At 48.4% G+C, this 27,332-nt stretch overlaps 3 protein-coding genes and 1 non-coding gene across 11 annotated transcripts; 3 read left to right on the top strand and 1 right to left on the bottom strand.

The window, feature by feature from the left end:
- The first annotated feature begins 3,166 nt into the window (after nucleotides 1-3,166).
- Nucleotides 3,167-10,441, top strand: CA14 (carbonic anhydrase 14). 4 transcript variants are annotated; one of them, XM_004026571.5, is made up of 11 exons: nucleotides 3,167-3,576; nucleotides 5,518-5,538; nucleotides 6,826-7,005; nucleotides 7,521-7,663; nucleotides 7,888-7,983; nucleotides 8,167-8,233; nucleotides 8,405-8,562; nucleotides 8,662-8,782; nucleotides 9,022-9,042; nucleotides 9,158-9,242; nucleotides 9,956-10,441. In XM_004026571.5, exons 1-11 carry the CDS (start codon nucleotides 3,522-3,524, stop codon nucleotides 10,020-10,022), a joined length of 1,014 nt encoding a protein of 337 aa, XP_004026620.1. In that variant the 5' UTR covers nucleotides 3,167-3,521; the 3' UTR covers nucleotides 10,023-10,441. The 4 variants fall into 4 exon arrangements, with proteins under 4 accessions (XP_004026620.1, XP_018877213.1, XP_018877215.1 ...); XM_019021668.4 differs by having other exon boundaries at nucleotides 3,178-3,576; nucleotides 9,025-9,042; XM_019021670.4 differs by lacking the exon at nucleotides 9,158-9,242 and having other exon boundaries at nucleotides 3,179-3,576; nucleotides 9,025-9,042.
- Nucleotides 7,061-7,164, top strand: LOC115932404 (small nucleolar RNA U13). The gene has a single exon (XR_004068688.1). It is a non-coding gene; the product is annotated as a small nucleolar RNA U13 (small nucleolar RNA).
- A 325-nt stretch (nucleotides 10,442-10,766) lies between the features above and the next one.
- Nucleotides 10,767-14,472, bottom strand: APH1A (aph-1 homolog A, gamma-secretase subunit). 2 transcript variants are annotated; one of them, XM_019021677.3, is made up of 7 exons: nucleotides 14,059-14,472; nucleotides 13,318-13,488; nucleotides 13,077-13,150; nucleotides 12,717-12,839; nucleotides 12,436-12,563; nucleotides 11,898-12,021; nucleotides 10,767-11,559 (listed from the first exon to the last, which is right to left on the bottom strand). In XM_019021677.3, exons 1-7 carry the CDS (start codon nucleotides 14,169-14,171, stop codon nucleotides 11,495-11,497), a joined length of 798 nt encoding a protein of 265 aa, XP_018877222.1. In that variant the 5' UTR covers nucleotides 14,172-14,472; the 3' UTR covers nucleotides 10,767-11,494. The 2 variants fall into 2 exon arrangements, with proteins under 2 accessions (XP_018877222.1, XP_055213895.1); XM_055357920.2 differs by having other exon boundaries at nucleotides 10,767-12,839; nucleotides 14,059-14,425.
- C1H1orf54 (chromosome 1 C1orf54 homolog) lies at nucleotides 14,446-26,317 on the top strand. 4 transcript variants are annotated; one of them, XM_019021684.3, is made up of 8 exons: nucleotides 14,446-14,581; nucleotides 17,632-17,761; nucleotides 18,154-18,218; nucleotides 19,450-19,533; nucleotides 21,129-21,187; nucleotides 21,917-22,027; nucleotides 25,033-25,134; nucleotides 26,228-26,317. In XM_019021684.3, exons 3-7 carry the CDS (start codon nucleotides 18,173-18,175, stop codon nucleotides 25,129-25,131), a joined length of 399 nt encoding a protein of 132 aa, XP_018877229.1. In that variant the 5' UTR covers nucleotides 14,446-14,581; nucleotides 17,632-17,761; nucleotides 18,154-18,172; the 3' UTR covers nucleotides 25,132-25,134; nucleotides 26,228-26,317. The 4 variants fall into 4 exon arrangements, with proteins under 4 accessions (XP_018877229.1, XP_018877237.1, XP_018877239.1 ...); XM_004026573.5 differs by lacking the exons at nucleotides 14,446-14,581; nucleotides 17,632-17,761 and having other exon boundaries at nucleotides 18,068-18,218; nucleotides 25,036-25,134; XM_019021692.4 differs by lacking the exons at nucleotides 14,446-14,581; nucleotides 17,632-17,761; nucleotides 25,033-25,134 and having other exon boundaries at nucleotides 18,064-18,218.
- The last annotated feature ends 1,015 nt before the right edge of the window (nucleotides 26,318-27,332 follow it).

The raw sequence follows: 27,332 nt of genomic DNA, 5'->3' as shown, positions 1-27,332 counted from the left end.
GCCTCTCAAAGTGCTGGGATTACAGACATGAGCCACTGCACCTGGCCAGAAATCTGTATTTTAATAAGCTTTCCAAGTTTAAAAAGCTTTCCAGGTGATTCTGATGCACATTGACATTTGAGAACCAATGGTGTAGGAGAAAGCTCACTGGTGCCTGTGTCCTTGTTCTGGTTTAGCCTAGCAGCTATATGACTAACCATGGCTAAATCCCTAAATCTCTCAAAACTCAGTTTTACAGGGTATAACAAGGGGTTTAGAATGATGCCTGAGGGCCCTTCTGCTCTAAAATTCTGTGAAAGACAGTAAATAAATGTTCCAATTACTAGATTCATTCAATCAACAGTTATGTACCAGGCAGCGTTCTGTTCATGGAATCAATGTATAACACAAAATTGCAACTGAAATAGTGTAACTTATCGCTTATAATTAAATGACTTACAAATTTTCAGACCACAAACTTTTACCGGTCCTCAATTTACAAGATTCTCATACTGCATTTGTTGTGTAATGTGAACTGGAAAACTAAGAAAATGATCCAAAGGGTCATTTTTTCCAAAATTACTTAATTCTTTTTTGTTTGTTTGTTTTTTGTTTTTTGTTTTTGTGACAGAGTCTCACTCTGTCACCCAGGCTGGAGTGCAGTGGAGCAATCTCAACTCACTGCAACCTCCCACTCCCGAGTTCAAGCAATTCTCCTGCCTCAGCCTCCTGCGTAGCTGGGATTACAGGCATGCACCACCACGCCTGGCTAATTTTTGTATTTTTAGTAGAGACAAGGTTTTGCTATGTTTTGGCCAGGCTGGTCTGGAACTCCTGGCCCACCTGCCTCAGCCTCCCAAAGTGCTGGCATTACAGGCGTGAGCCACCACGCCTCATCTCAGTCAAGTTTCAGTATATCTACAATGACAGGAGATGGCGCCAGAAGGCAGTGAGATGCTTGGTTTTGGTTTTAACGGTTTTAGCCAATGCAAGCAAGGAAAGGGCTTGAGAGAGAGGTCAGAACTAAAACAAAGGTGCCAGAGTTTGAGTGGAAACTAAGACTGAGTGGGGAGAGGGAGCTGTGTCAGTTTTTTTTTTTTTTAACTTACATATAAGGGTCCCCTTGACACCTACTCCAAATCAGCACAGCTAGAAAGCAACAAAAGAAATATCCACAGTAAAGCCAAAGATCAAGATAAAGTCAAGTGCCTGGAGGACGGCGCTCGCCTTCTGGCTCCCTCTGTCCTAGAAAGGAGGGCCTTTGTCGTCTGGGAAGCACAAGCACCTGGATGCGTTGCTCACCCAAGATCAGGGAAGTGTTGATTCCAGGCTAAGATATCTTTGTGAAACAATGTTCAGTTGCGTAGGCAAAATCCCAAAGCCCAGCAGCAGTGAAATACCTCCCAGAAGGAACCACATACACGAAGCATTTTAAATTAAAATTTAAAAATTCATAGACGAGCCAGGAGGTGGCGCCTGGCAAGACACGCTATCTGCCTTGGGAATCGGAATCTCAGCTCAGCGCTCCAGGGGAACTCTGTTCCGGCAGAGGTCATTCTGTTCAGACCTCTTCTTTCCTACTAAATCTCTTCTTTCATACCAAGATGTCTCTGCTTTCTTTTTTTGTTTCTTTGTGTTAAGTACCCTGATTCCCGGGAAATCTAATTTATACTTCAAGTCTTTTACTCTTCTTAGATGGGATGGATGGGGCTTTGGGGAACCTCAAAACATAAAACTTTCCTGAAGGGGACAAATAATTCAGAGGGTGATAGGAGAAGAAAAAGGGAAATGACATCAGCAAAATGGCTTGGCTTTGCAGATCAATCACAGGGGATAGAAAGGCACAGTGAGCTCCTGTCTCTGCAGGAGCTGATGATCCAGCACATGCATTATTCTGTTCATTTGGCTTTTATCCTGCTCCCTTATTTAGCTTCTGCTCCCTTTGTTTGGCTATTTATTGCTACTCGGCAGGAGCAAGGAGGGCAGAGGGAGCTTCAAATGGGTGCATCCTCCCAGCTGGTGCCTCTGGTGAAGGGCACGGAGGAGAAAGAGGTTTCAACGTCTGGCTTGAAAGTATCTGTGGGTTTCACATTCTCTAACGAGAGATTTAGGATGTACATTCCAATCGGGATTTCCAGTCCCGTGGGGAGCAAACATCAGTTCACATTCCTGAGACGTGCAGCCTCCATGCTCCACGGGCGCAGCTCCTTGGTGGCAGGTTTCATTCAGTGCCACATGTCCTGCCTCAGCCCTTTGTTGGGCTGGAAGGAAGACCCTGAGCCCCTCTTCCATCTGGATCACATGGTCTCTCCAGACCCTCCCCTCTCTTTCTCTGGAAACCGCCTTTTTCTGATGGTGGCAGTGATTGTTCCTAAAGTCTCTCCTTCTTTCCTCCTGCCCTGGCCTCTCTGCCGGAGGTCAGTGTCCTCTTCAGTGACAAAAGCCGCCCTAGATCTGGGCTCCCTGGAGAGGGAGGTGGCTGGGTCTGGCAGTTACAGCCGCTGTCTCTCCATGGTGCTGCTACACCCCTCCCCCACTGGGCATACAAATGGGCTTTATCCAGCAAACAACGCTCCCTCCCCGCACTCCCCCAACCCCAGGCCACACAGGCACGTGGACCCAGGCCTCACCGTGGGAAGGGGGTGGTGGCAGGCACAGAAGAGATTGCTCCAGATGAGTTCTCCTTGCCTCACTTCTCTTCCTTATAACTTAGGACACAACTAAGGTTTTAGTTATTGACTTCCTCCACCCCTCGCCTGCACCCTGAGTTCCTAATTCCTTCTTGTTATATATCTCTTAATTCTGGACTCTTCCCATTCCAGGGCAGCTCAGCTTATGCAGGGAATTGGGAACAGGTACCCCCACCATCTGCCCCATACCACCCAGGGAGCTGCTCCTCAGAGGAGAAATCAGGCCGGGGGATGAAAATACAGTGTCCTTTTGAGGGGGCTGAGTTGAACCCCAAAGCCCCTTCCTTGACCCTGCCTGCTCCAGGGAACACCCATCTAAACAGCATCTGTGTGACTAGCAGAGGAAGGAAGAGCTCACCCCAGCTGGGATCCTGAGCCAGGGCCAGGGCTCCACTGAAACTTGCCGCACTCCAGCTCCGAGTGGGGCCATCCTGCATGCCTAACTGGCTATTTAAGGAGCTGTTCGCCAGCAGCCCAGGCAGCCCCCCCCCCCCCCCCCCCCGTCCCCACATACACCCGTTCAGAGCCACCTTAAAAGCAGGAGGCAGTTGTAAAGTCGCTGGCCAGCTAGTGGAGTGGAGACTGCAGAGGGAGATAAAGAGAGAGGGCAAAGAGGCAGCAAGAGATTTGTCCTGGGGATCCAGAAACCCATGATACCCTACTGAACACCAAATCCCCTGGAAGCCCACAGAGACAGAGACATCAAGAGAAGCAGAGATAAATACACTCACGCCAGGAGCTCGCTCGCGCTCTCTCTCTCTCTCTCTCTCACTCCTCCCTCCCTCTCTCTCTGCCTGTCCTAGTCCTCTAGTCCTCAAATTCCCAGTCCCCTGCACCCCTTCCTGGGACACTATGTTGTTCTCCACCCTCCTGCTGGAGGTGATTTGGATCCTGGCTGCAGATGGGGGTAGGTACAACTAAATGTCTGTGTGTGGATTTGTGCTGATGTTCACATGTCGCCAGGTGGGCTTAATGGGGGGAGGAGAGGTGTGAAAGGAAGCCTAGAGGCTGGAATAATAGGCTCAGAGATGAGGGTGGAGGAGACCACTTCCCTTCTTTACGTTTTGTCTCTCCAGCCTTGTTGTTATTGGAGGTCGGGGAGAACTAGCGGCAGGCAGGGTGTGTACACATGCAAGTGCTGGAATCTCTTTGCAGGCTACAGATTTTCTCCAGAGCTCTTTCCCCCACTGCCCTGGTCCCAGGCAGGACTCCTGGACTTCTTTATTTACAAACTCCTCCAAATAGGGAGTCAAAGAGGCCTGGAGTAAAAAGATGGATAGATGGGGGTAGGGGGAAGAATACTTCCTGCCCAACCCTGATCTCCAATTCATCCCCTTTTGGCCAAGACTCCCTCTTCATTCTGTGGAGCGACTAACTCCCCAGTTATCCTCTGAAAGTGGCAGTAAGAGTCAACATTTGTTTGACATTTTACAGTTTACAAAGGACTTTCAGGAGCTCCCAGGAGATGAGGAGGGATTCTTGGGAGAACAGGCTGAAGCGCTCCAGGAGTGTCCCCAGGAACTCCTAGACCTCATTTTTGTGTTTCCTGTGCCTAGCACAGTGTCCAGCACATACTAGGTGTGTAACTGAGGTTTGTGGAAAGAGCAGGGTGAGGGGGGTGTCCAGAGAGCAGAAGGCAAATGCAGAGAGGATGGGGGCAGGCAGGCAGCCAAATGGAGAGTCACAAATCTCATCTGAGGAGAAAGAAAAAAAGAGGGAAAGAGGAGGAAGAGACAGAATAAGTGTGTTGAGGCTCTGACCAGAGTGGACAGGCACCTTTACAGAACAGGGAGTTTGAGTTGTTGGGGGGTCCCACAGATATGGTAAAATGAGAGGCTGCCTCCAGCTCTCCCTTGGGCTAGCAGAATAGGTCAAGGATAAGAGCAGGACATCTCACAAGTTTGAGGAATTTAAGGGAATAAGAGACAGAGAGAGGAAGGAATTTAGGATTTTTCTCCAGAGTTTCTAGTAGTATGAATATTGCAGCATAAACCATGAAGGCCTTCGTTTTCTTCTTGAGGCAGTTTGGCCGTAGGGAGGGGCTGGACCTGCAGACCCTCAGCCTTTGCGTCAGACAGGACTGCACGAGAGCCTGGCATGTGACCCAGCTGGCAGCTCTCTTCTCTACACACAATGCTTCACTTTCATCCTGTCCCTGCCAGCCTGGCTGCCTGTGCCCACCCACCACCCTCAATCTAGAGTAGACCCTGCCCTGACTCCCGCCCTTCCCTAACCATCTCAGAATGTAGGGAGCAGAGCCTCCTGGTGATGAGGAGTTTCCTCTAGAGCTAATGGAACCAGAAAGGAAGAATTTACATATGAGTTTACAGCTCAGTAGCTTTATTCATGCAATTTTTTAAAGCAAAGGAATAATCTCCCCTTCTCCCCTCAGTAGCACCCCCCAACACACACACACTCTAAACTCCTTTCTCCTCCCCGCTTTCTAGTCCCTATCCTTCCAACCCTCTGCCCACACCCTCACCCCACCCACCCCAATCTTCTAAGTGTTAGATTGACTTGGCACAGGTTACAGAAAAGAAAGGGTTGGGCCAATCGCACATTTGGATCCAGGTTAATTTTAGTCTCTGGGCTTTACCTCTTTTCCTCCTCCTCCCCTTTTACTCGGCAGGCACCAACACAGCCTGGCTGGTGATTTTAAATAGGCCCCCCGACCTTTCCACAGAGGTGTCCAGTTTCAGGGCTTCCTTTGCAAAGTGCTGGAGCAGAGGGAGGAGAGACTGCAGAGAGGGAGGTGGAGCAGTACAGAATGCCAGAGGGAGGGGAGTGTGGAGGCCAGGGTTCTGCCCCAGGCTGCGCTGGCTGTAACCCAAACTATTCTGCCTTGCAGGTCAACACTGGACGTATGAGGGTGAGCAGATAGATCTCAAGGCCTCCCGACAACCCTTTCACACTGGGACCTCCTCACCTGGCAGGAAGACACACTGTGCGGGTGGGAGGAGACTTCCTTTAGCTTCTCACCCTAGCTCCTCCCTTCTGGATCTCCTCCTGCCTTGAGTTTCACATATATGGCTCCTAGATCCTGCTCTAATCATGAAATCCTACACCTCCTGATTTGGCAGAAAAGCTAGTTAAGTCCTCAGTAAATCGTGTAGGAGTGAGGGAGCTGGGGTGGAAAGGAAGCTGGGTGGGAACTCTGAGCTTAGCTGCCAGGTCTCCTTCTGGCTCCGTCTATCCTAATCCATCCTACCCCTAACCTGCATCTGAAATTGGGACAGAGCTGGAGGTCAGGGGTGAGGAAGAGGCTGGCAGGATAGTTTCTGACCCTGGGGGAGGTGGAACTCAGTTCCTATGAACTACTGATTAATGACTTAACCAAACTCAAGTTCATGATAAACGGTCAGTGTGAGAGCAAGAAGTGAATGATGAGAAGTCAGGATATCTGAATCCCAAGGCCACTTGATAGGGGCCTCCAGGAGACCCTATCTCTCTAGGATTTTTTCTTTTTTTTTTTTTTCGACACAGAGTCTTGCTCTGTCACCCAGGCTGGAGCGCAGTGGCACAATCTGGGCTCACTGCAAACTCCACCTCCTGGGTTTAAGTGATTCTCCTGCCTCAGCTGCTCGAGTAGCTGGGATTACAGGTGCCCACCACCATGTCTGGCTAATTTTTGTATTTTTAGTAGAGATGGGGTTTCACCATGTTGGACAGGCTGGCCTCGAACTCCTGACCTCAAGCGATCCACCTGCCTCGGCCTCTCAAAGTGCTGGGATTACAGGCATGAGCCACTGTGCCTGGCCTATCTAGGATCATTTTATTTCTCCCATTTTTCTACTCCTACTCTCTAATCCCATCTCTCAGGGTATTCAGGTTTTCTATGCATCCCCTCTCCCCTCATTCAGCTTTCTTGTCCTCAAAATACAGGTAAGTAAAAGAGCTACCACTCCCCATTCATCAGGATAGTTGGGGAATCATCACTGCCTCTGGGTAGGGAAGGGGAACTGCAGCATGAGACTCAACAGGACTCCTACCTCACCCATCCCTATACAACTGGGGTCTTAACCTGGGTGGAGGGAAGTCCATTTCTACCTCCACACAGATGTATGGCTTGGTTAGGGGAAGGGTCAAAGGGAGGGGGTGCTGTTGAAGGGTAGCTAGAGCTGGAGGACGGGACCGATGTCTTTGGTAACCCCCACAGGCCCACATGGTCAGGACCATTGGCCAGCCTCTTACCCTGAGTGTGGAAACAATGCCCAGTCGCCCATCGATATTCAGACAGACAGTGTGACATTTGACCCTGATTTGCCTGCTCTGCAGCCCCACGGATATGACCAGCCTGGCACCGAGCCTTTGGACCTGCACAACAATGGCCACACAGGTAAAAGCACAGGCTCCAAGGAGTTGTAGGCTCCAGCTCAGATCTTAGGAGTCAGATCCTTTTGTAGTTCATGAGCATGATGATGGGGTGTTCATGAGCATGCCTAAGATGTGCCGCCCTCGAATCTTGTCAAGATGTTGGCACATTACCCATCTGACATAAATAAACAAACAACCTCAGGAGTCAGAGGAAAGCAGCATTCTCCTAACCTACGAATTCTCAAAAACCTTTGTCCATGAATTTGGAGATATGAGAATGGGGATCAGGATCCTGTAGCCAAAGCGGGAATCGAAATGTTTATAACCAAGCTCAGTAGGTAGGTATCATTGCACTGACTTGATCTTCACCAAGAAAAAGGAAGATATGCTAGAAAAGCACTGGCCTATGGGAGGAACTGGGTGCTACTGGGGGAGAAAACTGGAAGAGGGCCAAGTCTCCCAAGAAGTGGTGGCAACCCAGGAGTGGGAATGTATCCACATGCCTCCACCAATCCGAGTTTGCTCTTTTCCTCACAGTGCAACTCTCTCTGCCCTCTACCCTGTATCTGGGTGGACTTCCCCGAAAATATGTAGCTGCCCAGCTCCACCTGCACTGGGGTCAGAAAGGATCCCCAGGGGGGTCAGAACACCAGATCAACAGTGAAGCCACAGTTGCAGAGGTACCAGGGAACAAAGAGCTGGGACTCAGACAAAGTAACAGGGATGGTTGGTCCTGGGGAAAGGATCTGGACCTTAGGAAAAGTCATGCTGGGGGGACAAGGCCAATCTTTGAGGGACAGATTTAGTGCCTGCTGGGGACAGAGGGGGGATGGTGGCAGCTAGGATCAAGGCCTTGAAGGGGGTGCGGACATTCCATGATTCAATTCCCTCTTCCTTCCTTTAGCTCCACATTGTACATTATGACTCTGATTCCTATGACAGCTTGAGTGAGGCTGCTGAGAGGCCTCAGGGCCTGGCTGTCCTGGGCATCCTAATTGAGGTCAGTAGCCCCCAGTCCCTTCCAGGTTTCTCTCCACTTCCTCTGCAACCCTCAAACCTATTTCTGTTGCTGGCCTCCTTCCTATGGCAGGCAGCAGCCCACCCTGACCATTTATTCTGTACATAAATTTCTTATTCCAAACATGGACTCATTCCAAACTCTCTCCCTTTCCTCCTCTTCCAGGTGGGTGAGACTAAGAATATAGCTTATGAACACATTCTGAGTCACTTGCGTGAAGTCAGGCATAAAGGTGAGCCTTAAAAATCTATAGCAGGAAGTAAGATTAGACTTTCAAAAACTATCCTTAAAAGCCTTGGGATGAAGCAATTACATAGAGCCAAGGAATTTTGCTTCTGGGAGCCGTATGTAGGTAAGCTAGGGCACACTGAAAGGAAGATGAGTCCCAGTCTGTTCTCCCCAGATCAGAAGACCTCAGTGCCTCCCTTCAACCTAAGAGAGCTGCTCCCCCCACAGCTGGGGCAGTACTTCCGCTACAATGGCTCGCTCACAACTCCCCCTTGCTACCAGAGTGTGCTCTGGACAGTTTTTTATAGAAGGTCCCAGATTTCAATGGAACAGGTAAGTGGTGGAGAAACGAGGTGAGGTGAGACACAGTTGTAACTTCAGACCCCTTCCCACTCCCCAAAGTAACACCTCTCCCACGCTTCTGCTCCTCAGCTGGAAAAGCTTCAGGGGACATTGTTCTCCACAGAAGAGGAGCCCTCTAAGCTTCTGGTACAGAACTACCGAGCCCCTCAGCCTCTCAATCAGCGCATGGTCTTTGCTTCTTTCATCCAAGGTGATTCTGCACGGCTCAGAAGAGATGGGAAACTGAGGGGGACACAATGGCAGGAACTAGGGAGCCAACGGGAAGAAAAGGCTAAAAGGGGAGGGGGTTTCTGGGACTTGCTTGGACTGGGAACCAACCCCCACCCCAGGGTGCCCCTGGGGGATTCTCCCAGGCACAGCAGCAGAGAGTGCTGCTCCCAGCTGGGATGGGGATCTGAAGTCCCACTGACCCATTTTCTTCTCTTACAGCAGGATCCTCGTATACCACAGGTAAGGCAGCCTTATAAGATAATGCGGGGAGGGGAGGTGTCCTCACCGAGTGGGGGAAAGGCTCAAAATCTATGTTAGTCCTAGGCTGACACCTTTTACCTTTATCCTCCCCCAGGTGAAATGCTGAGTCTAGGTGTAGGAATCTTGGTTGGCTGTCTCTGCCTTCTCCTGGCTGTTTATTTCATTGCTAGAAAGATTCGGTGAGGCCCTACTTTCCATTCCTCCAGTCCTTTCTTTCTTTTTTTTTTTTTTTGGTAGGGGGGAGATGGAGTCTTTCTCTGTTACTCAGTCTGGAGTGCAGTGGTGTGCAATCTCAGCTCACTGCAACCTCTGCCTTCTGGGTTCAAGCAATTCTCCTGCCTCAGCCTCCCGAGTAGCTGGGACTACAGGCACGCACCATCACACCCAGCTAATTTTTGTACTTTTAGTAGAGACAAGGTTTCACCATATTGGCCAGGCTGGTCTCAAACTCCTGACCTCAGGCAATTCGCCTGCCTCGGCCTCCCAAAATACTGGGATTATAGGCATGAGCCACCCGCTTTTTGAGACAGGTTCTCACTGTTGTCCAGGCTGGAGTGCATGGCTTTATCACAGCTCACTGCAACCTCCACCTCCCGGGCTCAAGTGGTCCTCCCACCTCAGCCTCCTGAGTAGGTGGGACTACAGGCATGTGCCACCATGCCCAGATAATTTTTGTATTTTTAGCAGAGACGGGTTTTCACTACATTGCCCAGGCTGGTCTCCAACTCCTGACCTCAAGTGATCCGCCCGCCTCAGCCTCCCAAAGTGCTGGGATTATAGGTGTGAAACACCTTGCCCAGCCCTCTTTTCTGTTAAAAAGCATTCTCCTATTTCACCTCTAATCTGCTTCACTTAGATAGCAGTCATTCTCATGAGCCATTCCCCTTTCCAGGAAGAAGAGGCTGGAAAACCGAAAGAGTGTGGTCTTCACCTCAGCACAAGCCACGACTGAGGCATAAATTCCTTCTCAGATACCATGGATGTAGATGACTTCCCCTCATGCCTATCAGGAAGCCTCTAAAATGGGGTGTAGGATCTGGCCAGAAACACTGTAGGAGTAGTAAGCAGATGTCCTCCTTCCCCTGGACATCTCCTAGAGAGGAATGGACCCAGGCTGTCATTCGAGGAAGAACTGCAGAGCCTTCAGTCTCTCCAAACATGCAGGAGGAAATGAGGAAATCGCTGTGTTGTTAATGCAGAGAACAAACTCTGTTTAGTTGCAGGGGAAGTTTGGGATATACCCCAAAGTCCTCTACCCCCTCACTTTTATGGCCCTTTCCCTAGATATACTGCGGGATCTCTCCTTAGGATAAAGAGTTGCTGTTGAAGTTGTATATTTTTGATCAATATATTTGGAAATTAAAGTTTCTGACTTTAATTCTGGCCTATCCTTTGAGGCTCTTGAGGGTGGGCAAGTTCCTGAATCCCTCAGGTGGTAAAGATGGGCAAAGGATGGGGAAAAGAAGCATGGGTGATTAACTCCTTTTATCCCACCCCTGGAAGGAAAGATTAGCTTCTGGGAAAACACTTAACCCAAAGTTTCAGACATGTTAAACCACTAGCCCAGATTTCTGCCCTTGCACCAAGGCTATGCTTGGAAATCAGTGATTGCCAGGTTAGGAAAGTGGCTGGACGAGAGATCTGAGGACAGAAATCTCAATTAACATGCTATCCCCTCCCTTAAAAGCCAAGTTCCCCCACAATTACAAATTCTTTTTTATTAGTCAAAATCACAATCACCTTGATTAAAAGGATGGGACACTCCACCCTCAGCAGAAAATGATACAGTTTATAGAAAACCTCCCCACCCCTCCCACACCCCAATTAAAAACTACAAAAAAATCTCCCCTCCTTCCCTATGATGTCATGGTAGTCTGACTCCTCCAGTGGCACTGCAGCTCTGGAGTGGCCAGCTCACCACAGCACCCTCCACTTCACCTTGGGGAGAGGAGGGATGCTGGTGGTTAAGGAGGTTAAAACCATTAGTTCCAGTAATGCCAGTTCCCAAACATGCACTTCCTTCCTTTCCCCCAAGGTCTGGGACCAAGGAGAAAGGGACCGAAATGAGCCCAGCCATGAGGAGCAACTCGAGGAGAGAAAATATAGCCCAAGGAGGTTAGAAGAGTTCCAATATACCTCCTCCCTCCCCCAACCTCAAAAAAGAAAAAAAGGCAGTTTAGGGTATTTATCACACCAAAAATGGTTCCCCCTCAGGCCTGAGAAAAAGATCAAGATGTCCAGTCTTGGGAGGGAGTACTGAGAAACTCAGAGCTCATCTATCCTTGAGCCTCCATTAATTTCATCTCCAGGGCAATGGCTAAACTAGGTCCCTTTTCTTGGCAACCTGCACTGTCCAGAACTGGAGATGGAGAAATACAGGGCGAGGACATCAGGAGGGCACCCCAGGCCCAGGGGTCCCCCCTAGGTTCCCTCAGTCCTCGGGTGGGATGCGCAGGGCAGAATACACCATCACCCGACTGTCCTCCTGCCGTCGGCCTGCAGAGGGGAAGGGAGGTGAGTCTTGGGCAGGGTGAGAGCAGAGCACTGACACAGGGGGAGTCCTGGACACAACAAGGGGGTCCCCAGGTGGTGGGGATAAGTGCAGATTCAAACCCACCAGTCACTGACTGGCTGAACCCAGGCTGCTCCTGGTAAAGCTTAGAGACTAATGGTCACAAAAGGACAAAGCAAAACCCTGGAGGTAGTGGGGTAGACCGACGAGAAGGAGACAGAGAGTGTGGGCAATGGACCCGGGCTGGGGCTGGGCTCAGTCATGGGCAGTGGACAGGCAGGTGGGATCTGTCAGGCGATCAGTCCAGGTAGTCAGTCCTTACACAAGAGGCTGCGCTGAATACTTCGGAGGGACCCTCCAGCTGTGATGAAGGCCCAGAGCCCCATGGAAACAGTGACTGCATAGATGGGCAGCAGGCTGGCCTCATACCAGGGGTTCAGGAATGTCTAGGAAGGAGGGTTAGAGTAGGAAAGAGATTAGATTCTCCCTCGACCTAATCCCCATATTCTCTGTACCTTTGACTCCCAGATATCTCTCTCAAATTCTCCAGTCTTTCCCTTCAGAGCACCAACATCTTGTGGTTAAGGGGACTTTTGATTTTCAGCTCCTCAGAAACTCAAAGGTTTCTGCCGCTCCTGCTCACCTCAGGCCCTCTGCATTACAGTTTGACTAATCCATTCAACCTCCTCCCCAGAGCAGGTGATAGAAATGATGCTGAGGTGAGAGACCTTGAAAGACTCACCTTTCCTCCTCCTCCCAGGTAAGTTAAAAATGTTAAGAAGTGAGGATACCCCTTCCCCCACATCCCACTCACCATTAAATGCTTTTCTCCCTAACTCAGGCCCCTGTCTCCAACTCACCAGTCCCGATGTCAGTAGGTGACTCCCAACCACCAGGCCCAAAGCCCAGTACCGTCTCCTCTCACAGGCATCAAAGAACACAACTCCCCAAAAGGTATGGAGCAGGATAATGGCTGCTGTCAGAAAGGCTGCAGGGAGGGAGATGGGGAGGAGATACATCCCTGATCTTCTCCCAGGCTCCTGAGATGTTGAGCCAAAGAAGTCTCTCAGGGAAGGCCAATAAATCAGATCAGGGACAAGGATGGATGGGGGGTAAAGGCTAGATAGAAGGTGGATCTTACCTGAAGTCAGGAAGTAATAGGGTGAGTCTCCATGGATCCCAACCACACCTGGCCCAAGTGCATCAGCCAAAATATTGATAACAGAGAAGACACCACTGATGATACCGAAGGAGAGACCAGAAACTGGGGGAAGGGAGGATCTCATCAATGTCAGAGATCACACTATTGCCTGTTCACCACTGACCCCTCCCCATTCCCGGTTACAATTCTTTCACATCTACTCTCCCTCCAGACCAACTTTCTTTGGAAGTGACGGATGAAGGAAAGTAAGAAGCCACTTAGCACATGTGGATATTTAGAGACTTCCCTAGAGGAGGGGGCTGTCCAACTCCCTCCTCCAGTCCCTCTCCCTTGGCTCACCATAGGCCATCTGGCGGATGGAGATGGGTGATCTTCCGTCCTCACTCAGCGATGCTAACCCCTCATCTGCCTTCCTGGGGTGGGGTGGGGTAGGGGAAACATGAGGGAGGGCAGGGATGCTCCTTTCCCTCTAATGTCCTCCCTTAGTGCCTCCTCTTCCAAACCAGCACCCAGGGGCTGCCCCACTTCCCATAGTGCAGTCCTTTGCCCCTCTCCCCTCCAGACCACTCCATCTTCTTACTTAAGCAGCTTGTAGTAGGCAAAGCGGAACACCTCCTGTAGAAGGACAGAGACAGCAGCACCAAAAATCAGGAGGCCGTACTGGAGCCGGGCATCTGACCGGTCGGTCACATGGACCAAGATGAACCAGACCACAGAGGCCAGGAGCAGGGAGACCAGCCAGAAAAATGCCCTGAGAAAAGACAGGGGCAGTGAGACAAGCAATGGTAGGGGGAGCCAGAGAAATCAAGGAGGGAAACCAGCCAAAGCTGCTTGAAAAGTGGAAGTTAGCCTTCCGGATGGTTAGGGAAACATGGACCAGGTAGGGTAACTGTCTCCACCAAGAGACTCATCTGTAGAAAAGTGAACGCACTGGAAAGGGGAGAAATCTAATTAAAGAGTCTTCAGAGCGATGAGAGCCAGAGTGTACGAGCACGGAAGGGCGAGGTATCCGTTCCTGGATCCTCCCCTAAGGCACCTGACTCGGCCTGCCTAGGTCAGCACAGCCCCCTCACGAGTCTCGGCCTTGGGCCTTCTCTGACGTCGCTGGGAGGAATATAGGAGGAATCTGTGAGATCCTTGGAAGGTGGAAACCAACTGCGGGAAAGGACAAATCTCCCAGACCCAACCCCTCACCTCCGCCCAAACTTCACCTCCGACTTATCGTCCCCAATTCAGGCTCCCAGGCTTGCCCCAGTTCCTCCAGCCCCTTCCGCACCTCTCTCTTCGACGCTCTCCCGCGTCTCCCGGGCCCTCTACTCACCCTGCGACCAGGATGATAACGCGAAGCGGGTCCCCAGCCACAGTGATCAAGAAAAGCGCGAAGGCTGGGCCGAACGCGACGAAAGTGCAGCCGAAAAACACCGCAGCCCCCATGGCTGGTCAGGTGGAAGAGGGGTGGGGGCCTGACCAGGACAGGCAAATGGGAGGGGCACGCCAGCTGGGGAGTCCGCGTGGGGTGGCAACGCGACCCCACGAGGGGCGCGGTGCAATGTCACCCCCAGACCCCGGGGAAGGGGAAGGGGGGGAACCGAAACCCCAAATGAAGGTCCGCGCCACTTCCTCTACGGAAGCCGAAGAGGGGACAAATCCCGGCCGCAGCCCCACGGCCACCTCCCATCTAATCCCCACCCCCGGAAGGCCAATGGAGAATCAGCGCGAGCGGAGCTGCTCAACCTGCTGGGAGTTGTAGTCGCCTTCCGAGGCCTTGACTTCGTCCTGGGAGTGGCTCGAGCCGGTTAATGGGGGTGGGCCGGGAATGGACCAGTCGAGACACCAATTCCAGGGTTCGGTTGCGCTTCCGTCGCTGTTTCCTTTCGTCACTTTGTGGGGAAAAGTGGTAGCAATCATACCTCTTCTTGAAGGGCTGCAGAGGGGGTAGATCCTGTTTGAATCTAAGGGACAAATACAAAGAGAGCACAGGATGGGGCGCAGGGAGATAGGGACGGGTATTGTTCTTACTTGAATGAGAGGAAATGGGCTAGAGCTGCTGCCTAAGAGATGAAGATTAAAAAGTAGGAGCTCTTCGGACAGACTAGTATAATAAACATGGAATACAGTATATCGCTAATGAAGCCTTCATCTGTAATGACAAGAGAATCGGAGAGAAGCAAAAGGAGCCTGGAGAGAAATGTTAGGAAGGCATTTTGAAAGAGTCCGGGAGTTTAAAAGCAATTAGAGCGATGGGGTTGAAGGAAAACGATACCCCCACCCCGCCCCCGCCCTAAGTTCCTTTTATGTCATACTTCCTCTATTTATTTTCTGAAAAATGAACCTCAGTGGTGCGTTTTCCTGAGGCTGAGGAGAGGGGTTGTATATTAGAGTGAATGAAAGTTAAAGTAGGCTGAGCGCGGTGGCTCACCCCTGTAATCCCAGCACTTTGGGAGGCCAGGAGTTTGAGACCAGCCTGGCCAACATGGCGAAACCCCATCTCTATTAAAAGTACAAAAATTAGCCAGGTGTGGTGGCGCGCGCCTGTATTCCCAGCTACCTGGGAGGCTGAGGGGCAAATATAGCTTGAATCCAAGAGGCAGAGGTGGCAGTGAGCTGAGATTGCGCTACTGCACTACAGCCTGGGCAACGGAGTGAGGTTGTGTCTCAAAAAAGAAAAAGTTAAAGTAGGAGAGGAGGGTATTGTAATCTCATTTGGATGGGGAGAGGTTAGTCCTTAGGGAAGATGTTAGGCAAAGGAATCTGAGGATGGAAAAGAGGAAAGGAATCTGGAATATTGTTTTTGAAAGCATAATCAAAGTACCAAAAAAAAAACCCCCACAGAAATTGTTTAAAGATAACCAAACTTCCTTTCCTTCCTGGAAGTGATTTATGATTTAATCCATATGTGCACACTCACATACGTGTTTTACATGTCTTCCATGAAATTCTGGAAAGGAGCTGAGGAATAGATTGTATAGATTTACATGGAGGCTGGTCACAGTGGCTCATGCCTGTAATCCCAGCACTTTCGGAGGCCAAGGCGGCTGGATCACTTGAGGTCAGGAGTTTGAGACTAGCCTGGCCAGTGTGGTAAAACCCCGTCTCTACTAAAAATACAAAAAATTAGCCAGGCATGGTGGTGCGCACCTGTAGTCCCAGCTACTCAGGAGGCTGAGCCACGAGAATAGCTTGAATCTGAGAGGTGGAGGTTACAGTGAGCTGAGATCCTACCACTGCACTCCAACCTGGGCGACAGAGCAAGACTCTGTCTCTGAAAAAAAAGAAAGAAAAGATTTACATGGAAAGTCACCAGGCAAATTATTCCCTAATGAGATTAAGAGGGTAGCTGGGTGCAGTGGCTCACGCCTGTAATCCCAGCACTTTGGGAGGTCAAGGCAGGCAGATCATGAGGTCAGGAGATCGAGACCATCCTGGCTAACACGATGAAACCCTGTTTCTACTAAAAATACAAAAAATTAGCCAGGCGTGATGGCGGGCGCCTGTAGTCCCAGCTACTCAGGAGGCTGAGGCAGGAGAATGGCGTGAACCCAGGAGGCAGAGCTTGCAGTGAGCCGAGATCGTGCCACTGCACTCCAGCCTGGGCAACAGAGTGAGACTCCATCTCAAAAAAAAATTAAGAGGGTAGCGTTATCATGACCTGTGTTCAAGACTCCAGTATGCCCTGCTTCTGAGCCCAGCAGGCAGAGTAAGGTGGATAGGAATGAGACAATTCTCATGTCTTTTTTTTTGAGATGGAGTCTCACTCTGTTGCCTAGACTGGAGTACAGTGGTGCTATCTCGGCTCACTGCAACCTCTGCCTCCCAGGTTCAAGTGATTCTCCTGCTTCAGCCTCCCTAGTAGCTGGGATTACTGGCACCTGCCAACATGCCCAGCTAATTTTTGTATTTTTAGTAGAGACAAAGTTTCACCATGTTGGCCAGGCTGATCTCCTGACCTCAGATGATCTGTCCGCCTAGGCCTCCCAAAGTACTGGGATTACAGGCGCGAGCCACTGTGGCCAGCTTCATCTCTCCATTGAGCTGTTACCACAGCATCTTCTGACCATTGACAGGAGGCTGTAAACCTATCTTGTTCATGGCTGTTTCCACAGACACTTGCATAGTGCCTGACTCATAGTAGATGTTGAGCAGATACTTATTAACTTCCCTTAAGAACAAAGCAAAACTGTCTTTTCTTATTCCCTTGCCTATAAGCTCTCAATTGCCTATCACACTAGGCCTAGCACACTGTGCCTAGCACGTATGTTGCTAAGGGTTTCTGAATTGAATGAACATGGGAAACATAAAAGCAGAGGAAAGGATAAAAACTCTACTCCTGTAGGACGGAATGAAGGGAACACACCAAGTGACTGAATGTGGGAGGGAAGGTGTGGCACCTGTAGCAGGGAAAGAGACTATCTGCTTTCTCCCTTCTTCCAACCTGCATCCTGGAAGTTGAGAAAGAGATGAGGTGAGGCCGGGCACGGTGGCTCATGCCTGTAATCCCAGTACTTTGGGAGGCCAAGACAGGTGGATCATCTGAGGTCAGGAGTTCGAGACCAGCCTGGGCCAACATGGTGAAACCCCGTCTCTACTAAAAATACAAAACTTAGCTGAGCATGGTGGCACGCGCCTGTAGTCCCAGCCACCAGGGAGGCTGAGGCAGGAGAATCACTGGAACCTGGGAGGCAGAGGTTGCAGTGAGCCGAGATCGCGCCACTGCACTCCAACCTGGGTGACAAAGCAAGATTCTGTCTCAAAAAAAAAAACAAAGAGGTGAGGTGAGGTCAGTGTTACCAGAAAGGAAATAACTGACCATGGCTGAGGGACTTTTAGCTGAAGCCATGCAGCAGGTGCTTTAAGTCAGACAATGATGGGTAAATATTGTTCCTATTCTCTATAGCTCCAGACAGACAGAAGAAAGGGACTCTTTTCAGCCTAGAAAAATGCTCACCCCTTCCTCAGAACATTTCCACTGTGACGAAAAGAGACTGATGAAGCCTCAGAGAGAAAGGCAACTCTGGGTGGTGATGGTAAGTCAGAGACAGTGAGAGGGAGGGTGAACTTTTTATGAGGCCTTGGAGGAAGGAAGGAAAGCCGGGAGAGGGGAAACTTCTTGGTAGGCTTATTTTTTATTTTTTATTTTTATTTTGGTAGTGACAGTGGGAGTCCTGAATGGATCTAATCTAGGGCAGGGGGAGCTTAAGAAACATGTTTGCGTCAAAACCCCCTTTTGCCTCTCAATCTGGGCAGCTCTGGCTGGGGACCGGCAGTAATTGGAGATCTAGTCAGTCAGCCAGTAGGCGGGGAGTTCTGCCCCCTGGGAGGAGAAGAGTTGCTGCAGCTCCTTCCCTGCTTTGGAGGAGGAGGGGAGGCGGGGTAAGTTTGATGGGAAACTCTGTAATTTCCTTTTTTACTTTCACAGCAATAGTGCAGAATCCAGAATGGATGTCCTCTTTGTAGCCATCCTTGCTGTGCCACTTATCCTGGGTAAGTCCACTCCTCTCTCTGAGCTTTTGTGCCAGGTCTTCTACCATAAATGGGGTGGGAGAAAAAAAATGAGGAGTGGGTGAGAGGTACATTTCAATGGGGAGCGATAGAGTTTTCTCATCGTGCTGGGGTCCGGTGTTGAGGGCAGAATGGAGATCTGGAAGGCAGAGCCAGGAAAGGGGGAAAGAAGCAGAGTCCTGTCAAACAAGGAGGATGGAGCTCCAGACACAAGGAGGCCCTAGCAACACTGAGCTCAGTTCTCCATCACCACGGAAGTTGAACAAGATGACAGGGGCTAAAGTAAGGGTGAAGGAGGGACTATTGGAAGGTGTCACAGTCTGAATCTAGTAGTTAGGGTATCTCCTTTCCCAGAGAATTGGAGAAAAAAACCTGCTATTAGTAAAGACACAGAAGTGGGGTGACCTTTAGGGTAGTGGAAAACTGGCTGTCTTCAGGGACAGGGTCCCAAGAGTAGCTTGGCTCCTTCCCTCCTTTGTTCCCCAGTCTACCAGGTGTGTCTCATTGTTTCCTTTTCCTCTAGATTCTTGTGTCATTAGCTTGGAGTTGAAGGGAAAGCATTCAAGGAGCTCAGGGAAGTGTTTAGCAGGAGGCCTGGAGTTCTTGATCCAGTCATATCAAAGCCACATATTTTTAGTTCTGAAAGGGAAGAAAAACTAACGGAGATGGGTCATTTTAGTCCAGCTGACTCATTTTAAGAAAGCGGATGTTAAGTGGATTGTTCAGGGTTATTCTGTTAGCAGTGAAGGTGGAACTAAAGCTCAAATCCAAAGCCTAAGGGTGTATGTTAGTTATTTGTAAGAGATACTGATAAGAAAAGATCTCTCACAAATACAGTAAGATCTGGAGCATACTAAATAGAAGACTTGGCGTTTTTAATTCCCGGTCTCTACTTTTCCTACCTTTTTTAGGTCTGGTTCTCCCTTTGGGTTTATAGTATGTGAAGGGGACTGTTTTCTGTTTTAGGAGTTCCTGGATTGAAAGGGCACGGAATAACAGGCCTCATTACAGATATGGATCCCAGAAGACTGAGAGGGGTGTAGAGGTGCACAGGCAAGAAAGGAGTATGACTATTGGAGGAGAGAGAGAAAGAGAGAGAGAGAAAAAAGAAAGAAAGAGCAAGAAAGCTGGGAGCGCTGAGGTCATCTCCAGGTGTCCTTTTGTTAGTAAGGTGTTCCAGATGTCCCTTGACCTCTAGTCCTTGTCCCCATAGGACAAGAATATGAGGATGAAGAAAGACTGGGAGAGGATGAATATTATCAGGTGGTCTATTATTATACAGTCACCCCCAGTTATGGTGAGTACATGAAAGGCTCTTGCCCTTAGCCAACTGGAGAGAGGCTTCAGGATATTTAGTTCTGAGACTTTGCTCTTCACTTTGAAGCAGAGCAATAGGGTCAGAGAAAAATCTGGCTATGAACAAAACCTATCAAGACTCATGATGGGGCCGGGCATGGTGGCTCACACCTGTAATCCCAGCACTTTGGGAGGCTGAGGCGGGCGGATCACGAGGTCAGGAGATCGAGACCATCCTGGCTAACACAGTGAAACCCTGTCTCTACTAAAAATACAAAAAATTAGCCGGGCGTGGTGGTGGGTGCCTGCAGTCCCAGCTACTTGGGAGGCTGAGGCAGGAGAATGGCATGAACCCGGGAGGCGGAGGTTGCAGTGAGCTGAGATCGTGCCACTGCACTCCAGCCTGGGTGACAGAGCAAGACTCCATCTCGAAAAAAAAAAAATGAAAAAAGACTTATGATGGGCTGGGCGCAGTGACTCATGCCTGTAATCCCAGCACTTTGGGAGGCTGAGGTGGGTGGATCACCTGAGGTCAGGAGTTTGAGACCAGCCTGGCCAACATGGTGAAACCCTGTCTCTACTAAAAATACAAAAATTAGCTGGGCATGGTGGCACCTGCCTGTAGTCCCAGTTATTCAGGAGGCTGAGGCAGGAGAATCGCTTGAACCTGGGAGGCAGAGGTTGTGGTGAACCGAGATCACACCACTGCACTCCAGCCTGGGCGACAGAGTGAGACTACGTCTCAAAAAAAAAAAAAAAAAAAAAAAAAAACAAAGACTCATGATGATGTTATTTTTCCAGATAGTGATTTTTAGATGGGAGGATTGCTTGAGCCCAGGAGTTCAAGACCACCCTGGACATCATAGCAAGACCTTGTCTCTATAGAAAAAAAAAAAATTTTTTTTTTTTGAGACCAAATCTTGCGCTGTCACCCAGGCTAGAGTGCAGTGGCACAATCTCAGCTCACTGCAACCTCTGCCTCTCGGCTTCCAGCTATTCTCTTGCCTCAGCCTCCTAGGTAGCTGGGACTACAGGCATGTGCTACCATGCCCGGCTAATTTTGTATCTTTAGTAGAGACGAGGTGTCACCATGTTGGCCACGCTGGTCTTGAGCTCCTGATCTCGTGATCTGCCCACCTCAGCCTCCCAAAGTGCTGGGATTACAGGCTTGAGCCACCGTGCCCGGCCAAAAATTTTTTTTTTTTTTAATTAGCTGGGCATGGTGGCACATGGCTGTAGTCCCAGCTACTCAGGAGGCTGAGGCGGGAGGATCACTTGAGCTCAGGAGCTGGAGGTGGCAGTGAGCTATGATTGAACCAACTGTACTCCAGCCTGTTAACAGAGTGAGACCCTGACTCTAAAAAAAGAAGAACTTGAAAATTTTTCAAATTTGTAAATTATTTTAGATACCTAGATTGAAAATATAAATGCATACACATTCACAGTCATTTTTAACATTAGTTAAATAAAATTGGATTATACCAATAAATGTTACAACTTAAGTTAAACTATTCTGAGCAATATCTTCCCTTTTCATTTCCAGATCTAGAGTTATGTTTTTCTTTAATTATTACTGATTTTCTTTCTCCTCTGCAGATGACTTTAGTGCAGATTTCACCATTGATTACTCCATATTTGAGTCAGAGGACAGGCTGGTGAGTGAACTCTACATCTAAAAGGGTTAGGATAAGTAACAATTAAAAAGAAACTGGCCAGGCGCAGTGGCTCATGACTATAATCCCAGCACTTTGGGAGGCCAAGGCGAGTGGATCATTTGAGGTCAAGAGTTTGAGACCAGCCTGGCCAAAATGGTGAAACCCCGTCTCTACTAAAAATACAAAAACATTAGTTGGACATGGTAGCATATGCCTATAATCCCAGCTACTCAGAAGGCTGAGGTAGGAGAATCACTTGAATCCGGGAGATGGAGGACGCAGTGAGCCAAGATCGTTCCACTGCACTCCAGCCTGGGTGACAGATCCAGACTTCATCTCAAAAAAAAAAAAAAAAAAGAAAAAAGAAAAGAAAAGAAACTGGGCAATGTTGAAATGTATCTGATTAACAAGAATAAAAATGAGTTTGATGAGGAGAAACTAAGTAGTAGGCCCAAAACAGATTTGTTAACCTATCTGGGGAGGAGAAAAAAGCCAGAACTTTATAAATTGTCCTCAGTAAGTTTGCTAAGACACTGAGGAGGGGCATCAAGGGACTTTTGAATGAGATGGGTACAAATCTATGCAAGCATAGGGTAGGGGGGAATCCCTGAGCTTAAGTCTTTGGGCTGGGTGGAGGTGGTGAAGGGGAGAACTTTAAATAGAGAATCTATGAAGATGTTGGATGGAAAAACTGATAACTCTGTGTTTCCCAAATCCTACTGAGGGTAGAACAGGTTGGATAAGGACATAACAGAAGCAGTAGAGACTACCATTAGTCTTGAAACAGCACTTGCAGACCATCCGAAGCCTGTAACTGTGAAACCAGTAACGACGGAACCTGTGAGTTGATTGGGGATTGGGGGCTGGGGGGAGACAGGACATCCCTAGTGACATGGAATAAATAGAGGGCTGGAATACCAGGCTTTGGTGGATGGGAGAACCAAATAATTAGTACTTCATTGCAGGTATTCATCTCAACTTGGCCATGTTTCACTAAGATTTAATACTAACCCTGTATACAGAACACTGGGAAGATATGGTACAGTTAAATTTCAGTTCAGTAGTATTCAATATGTATGTAATCTATGCCTAAGGCTGCTAAGGTAACTGATGCTAATAAAAAAGAAATCTATGTTACTGTCCTCAAGGAATTTATAAAATTCAAGTTTACGAAACACTTAGAACAAAATGAAAAGGTATGTTGCAATGTTAAATTATATATAAATTTGAAAGCAGAAGATACTGGCAGTACTTCAGCCAGTGTAAGAAGAGAGATTAGTACAGGCTAGAGTTGTCTGAAAAGCTTTCAAGAGGCATTTGTGCTTGAGATACACCTTGAAGAATAGATGAGCTTTTGATTTGTGGGTAGTTATGGAAGGACAGAAGCAATTAGGAGGAAGAATAGTTATTCCAAGAGTGAAAGAGGCCAGGTATGGCGGCTTATGCCTGTAATCCCAGCACTTTGGGGAGGCCAGGTGGTCGGATCACTTGAGGTCAGCAGTTCAAGGCTAGTTCAATGGCCAACGTGGTGGAAACCCCACCTCTACCAAAAATACAAAAGTTAGCCAGGCGTGGTGGTGCGTGCCTGTAATCCCAGCTACTTGGGAAGCTGAGGCATGAGAATCACTTGAACCCGGGAGGCAGAGGTTGCAGTGAGCCGAGATCACGCCACTCTACTCCAGCCTGGCGACAGAGTGAGACTCTATCTAAAAAAAAAAAAAAAAAAAAAAAAAGAGTGAAAGAGCTGCACAGGAGGGGGGAATAGAACAAGCATAATATGTTTAGCAAATAGGGTATGATTGAAGGAGAGGGTATATGGAAGGGAACAGTGGGAATTAAGAAAAATATAAAATTTACAAGGCTCCTAATACTTGCTTGGTAATTTCACATGTGGCAACATAGGGGCAAATTTCAGAGAGTCTCAGGTGTCAGGCTGAAGTCTGGACTCATAATCAACAAGGAGCCTAGTAAGTTCTTCATTATGGTAAAAACATGATGAAAAGTGATATTTTAGAAAAACCGGCCAGGTGTGGTGGCTCACGACTATAATCTCAGCACTTTGGGAGGCTGAAGTGAGCTGATCACCTGAAGTCGGGAGTTCGAGACCAGCCTGACCAACATGGAGAAATCCTGTCTATAGTAAAAATACAGAATTAGCTGGGTGTGGTGGCACATGCCTGTAATCCCAGCTACTTGGGAGGCTGAGGCAGGAGAATCGCTTGAACCTGGGAGGCGGAGGTTGCAGTGAGCCGAAATCGCGCTATTGCACTCCAGCCTGGGCAACAAGAGTGAAATTCCATCTCAAAAAAAGAAAAAAGAAAAACCACTCATCAGGTTGTATGCAGGATGTAAATAATTTAGTGGAAAGCAACTTATGAGATTTGCGTTGTTCCAGAAACAATCTGTACTCTGACATTATGAATGGAGAGGAGAAAAATAAATATTATGAAGAAAATACCTTGCTTGAGTGATAATTTTATATGAAGTATAAATGAGGAGTGAGTTAAAATAACTCATGGGTTTTAAACATGGATGTCTGGGAAAATGGTTGACCAAAGTGGGAACTATGGGAGGCCAGAGTGGTTTAGGACAGAAGTTATTAATTTGGTAATGGCCACGCTGAGTTTATGGTGACAGCCCTATGAGGGTGTCCTAAAGGTCACTGAACTAGATCAGGGCTAGAGTTCTAAGTGCAAAGTCACAGATATGAAAGTAAATGAGCTCAACAGAGCCCAGTACACACAAGCTCAGAAGGCCAGTGACTGTGCCTGTAGTGAGTGGGAGGAAGAGAAATTAATGAATGGAATGGAGAAGGATTTGACTGGAGAAGTAGGCAGATAGCCAAGTTTGTATTATAGAGTCTAGAAGAGAAAGTTTAATATAATCCATCAAAAGCTACCAAGAGGCCAAGGAGGAGGAGGTCACTTGTAACTCTCAAGAAAGTAGTTTTAATTGAGTGCTTGGAGAAAAGCTAGATTTTTGTGGAGTTAAAGAGTGAGTACATTATGAGGAAAGGGAGGTGAGTACAGACCAACCATCTAAAAAATCTGGTAATGAAAAAGAGAAGCAACGGCTGGAAAGGGGAATAGGACCAAAGAGCAGCCTGCATATAGTTGAGCACAGATGAAAGAAGCCAGTAAGAATGGAAGTGAAAGATTGACAATAAGGGCAGTTAATTCTTTTTGAAGTATACAGTAGGCTGGGCGCGGTGGCTCACGCCTGTAATCCCAGCACTTTGGGAGCTGAGGTGGGCGGATCACCTGAGGTCAGGAGTTTGAGACCAGCCTGGCCAACATGGCAAAACCCCGTCTCTACTAAAAATACAAAAATTAGCCAGGCGTGGTGGCGGGTGCCTGTAATCCCAGCTACTTGGGAGGCAGGCAGGAGAATTGTTTGAACCCTGGAGGTGGAGGTTACAGCGAGCTGAGATTGCACCACTGCATTCCAGCCTGGTGGATATAAAAATAATAATAAATAAACAAATAAATAAAATATAGAGTAGACTCTTTAGATTGTAAATTCCTTGAGGACGGGAATCTTGTCTTATTCATATTTATGTCCCTCTCTATAGCACCTAGCACAGTGACTAGTATAGTATAATGCACATAATAGATAAAAAATAGAAACAATTGAATTGAATTGGCCTCCCTGGTATGGTCAGGGATAGCTGAAAGGCACAGAAGAAAGGACTCCTTACAGTGATGGGGAAGGATGGACCTTTCTCTAAGCCCAAAGGAAAGGAAGACAGAGGTTGTTGTAAAGAGGTGGCAGTCTTTCTGGAGGGGGACAGAGAAGTGGTAGGAGGAATGACACCAGCCTACTGTGTGGGGATGTCGGTATTTTAGCAGAGTCCAGATCTGAACGATGCCGTGTCCAGTTTGCGAAGTCCTATTCCCCTCCTCCTGTCGTGTGCCTTTGTTCAGGTGGGGATGTATTTCATGTAGAAGGTAAGAGTGCAGCCACTGGCTTTGGGGGAGTCTGTGAAATAATATTTTTTAACTTCCCACACTAAACCGAAGTAATTCTTACCAGTATCTCTAGTTAGTGTTTCCAGCCTGGTCAATTATCAGCCACTGAAGGAAGAGATTCAGGCTCATCCCTATAATCCCAGCACTTTGGGATGGTGACGTGGGAGGATCGCTTGAGCCCAGGAGTTCCAGACCAGGCTGAGCAACATAGTTTGAGACCAGGCTGAGCAACAGACCTTGTCTCTACAAAAAAATTAAAAATAAATAAATAAGAACTCCTCTACAAGACGTTAAAAAAATTAAAAATAAAAATTAGTTGGGTGTGGTAGCACAGGCCTGCAGTCCCAGCTATTGCGGGGGATGGGGTGGAAGGATCCCTTAAGCCCAGGAATCGGAGGCTGCAGTGAGCCATGATCTGGCCACTGTACTGTTGCCACTGGGCAACAGAGTGAGACTGTCTCAAAAAATAACAAGTAAAATGAAAGAAGAGGGATCACATTTAGAAAAATCTTCTTATTCAGTCTTAAAGAAGTTTAGGAGATGCTGAGGCAGACTTTTGTGATGAGTCATTACTTTTTCTGAACTAAGAGGACTTCAGGATCTCCTAGAGCAGATAGATGATGGGGTTGGGGGAATACTTCTCCAAGCTTCCAAAATGTCTGAACAATCAAAGCTAGTTCCAGCCTGGCCACGTTTCAAGTCATGGCGAATGCCAGAGGGCAAAGTGGGTGGGTCTTACAACCTGGTAGAGTCAAGAGGCAAAGTTCAGAGGCAGAACGGATGGCGGTTCTCTGATGTATGGCAGGGCGGGGGGAGAGAAGGGAAGAGAAAGCTGTATTATAGGAAAAGAATTTTTAAATTGGGATGCTAAATAACCATCGAGCATAGAGAGATTCAGCAGGAGGTGAAAGGACTGTGGAGGAGAGGGGTACACACACATCTTTCCCAGGAGCTATCACAGAGCAATCCCAGCTCAGAATATCTGGGGAGTTTCCATAGAGTGTGGGGGGCATGAAGGGGTTTCTCGGGTCTCCTGACTCCTTTTATTTTCTTTCTTTCTCTGCTTTTTTAGGTGGAAGAAGGCTGCTATGACTCTTTGGATGGGAGTCTGGCAAGAGGAAATTGGAAGATAAAATAAATAATAAGTGAAATAATCTGGTTACCATCTACTCCTTCATGAGTCTGTTCTAAAGTCACAACTAAAGAGAGCGCCAGGATTTAGAGGCAGCAAGCGTAGATTGGAAGGGGAGGTGGGTGACAATTGAATTAGAGGGCATTATGGACTGAATAAACCTGCAGTTTGGAGAAGACTGGAGAAGGGCACCCACAGACAACAGGTTTATTCGCAGTCCATATTGGTAATTCTCTTGTTTTATTTTATTAAGTATGGTGTTGAAACAGTGTGCTTGGGGAAACGAGGTTGAGGTTTTAGAATCTTTTTTTCTTTTTATAAGAATAAGCACATTGTTAAAACATAAGGTAAAATATCAAAAACTACTTAGAATAGACTTAAAATATTCACACCTACCCACCCCCACCCACACCTCTGTCCAACAATGTGCCTTTTGCAGTTGGTAATTATGGCAGGGACAAACTCACTTAAATTTTTTTTTAATTCGCTATCCTCGGGACCCTACTTAGAATTGGGCTGCCCCCTTGCGGTCTCTCCGACGTCCTATCTTCAACCAGCTCACAGTCCTTGGGCCCTGCTCTCCTCTCCATTGTACTCTCAAAATGCAAGGCGCAACGACAATAGTAACGTCCCAGTTACTTCTGAGACTCTCTAAACTCTGGACTTGCCTCCCTCCCCTCCTTCAAAGTCTTTCGAATCTTCTCCAGGGGACAAATGAAGGGACTGAAGCTGGACAAAACCATAACCTAGGAGATCAGGGACCTACCCCATTCTGTTCCCCGTGCTTGGAATCAGATAATTTAGGACGCCAGGCCCGAGAAGCCTGGACAAAAAAGTCAGGAAAAACTGAGTTTCGTTTTGACCTCTAGTGTCGTGGCGGGCTGGCATCTGAGCTGGTAACGTGCGTGGTAGGTTATGTAAGAAAAGGGATGGAGGAGCCGCCCCAGCGGGAGCCAGAAAGGACGCGGTGTTCTCGGTTGCAATCCCCACCCTCCTCACCCAGCAGGGCAGGAGGCACCCAACTTGGAGGAGAAAGGGGTGGGGG

Source organism: Gorilla gorilla, chromosome 1 (assembly GCF_029281585.2).
Source record: "Gorilla gorilla gorilla isolate KB3781 chromosome 1, NHGRI_mGorGor1-v2.1_pri, whole genome shotgun sequence".
Lineage (NCBI taxonomy): Eukaryota > Metazoa > Chordata > Mammalia > Primates > Hominidae > Gorilla > Gorilla gorilla.
The sequence above is the reverse complement of the archived record's forward strand: the minus strand, read 5'-3'. Positions and strand labels throughout refer to the sequence as shown.

Excerpts from the sequence above, each read along its gene's own strand:
- CA14 (XM_004026571.5), top strand. The coding sequence starts at position 3,522 with ATGTTGTTCTCCACCCTCCTGCTGGAGGTGATTTGGATCCTGGCTGCA. Across the intron at positions 5,539-6,825 it reads TCAACACTGGACGTATGAGG|GCCCACATGGTCAGGACCAT; the intron begins GTGAGCAGATAG and ends TAACCCCCACAG. Across the intron at positions 9,243-9,955 it reads TTCATTGCTAGAAAGATTCG|GAAGAAGAGGCTGGAAAACC; the intron begins GTGAGGCCCTAC and ends TCCCCTTTCCAG.
- APH1A (XM_055357920.2), bottom strand. The coding sequence starts at position 14,171 with ATGGGGGCTGCGGTGTTTTTCGGCTGCACTTTCGTCGCGTTCGGCCCA. Across the intron at positions 13,489-14,058 it reads GTTATCATCCTGGTCGCAGG|GGCATTTTTCTGGCTGGTCT; the intron begins GTGAGTAGAGGG and ends GTCTTTTCTCAG. Across the intron at positions 12,840-13,076 it reads CATCCGCCAGATGGCCTATG|TTTCTGGTCTCTCCTTCGGT; the intron begins GTGAGCCAAGGG and ends CCCTTCCCCCAG.
- C1H1orf54 (XM_019021684.3), top strand. The coding sequence starts at position 18,173 with ATGGATGTCCTCTTTGTAGCCATCCTTGCTGTGCCACTTATCCTGG. Across the intron at positions 18,219-19,449 it reads TGCTGTGCCACTTATCCTGG|GACAAGAATATGAGGATGAA; the intron begins GTAAGTCCACTC and ends TTGTCCCCATAG. Across the intron at positions 22,028-25,032 it reads AACCAGTAACGACGGAACCT|CAGAGTCCAGATCTGAACGA; the intron begins GTGAGTTGATTG and ends TCGGTATTTTAG.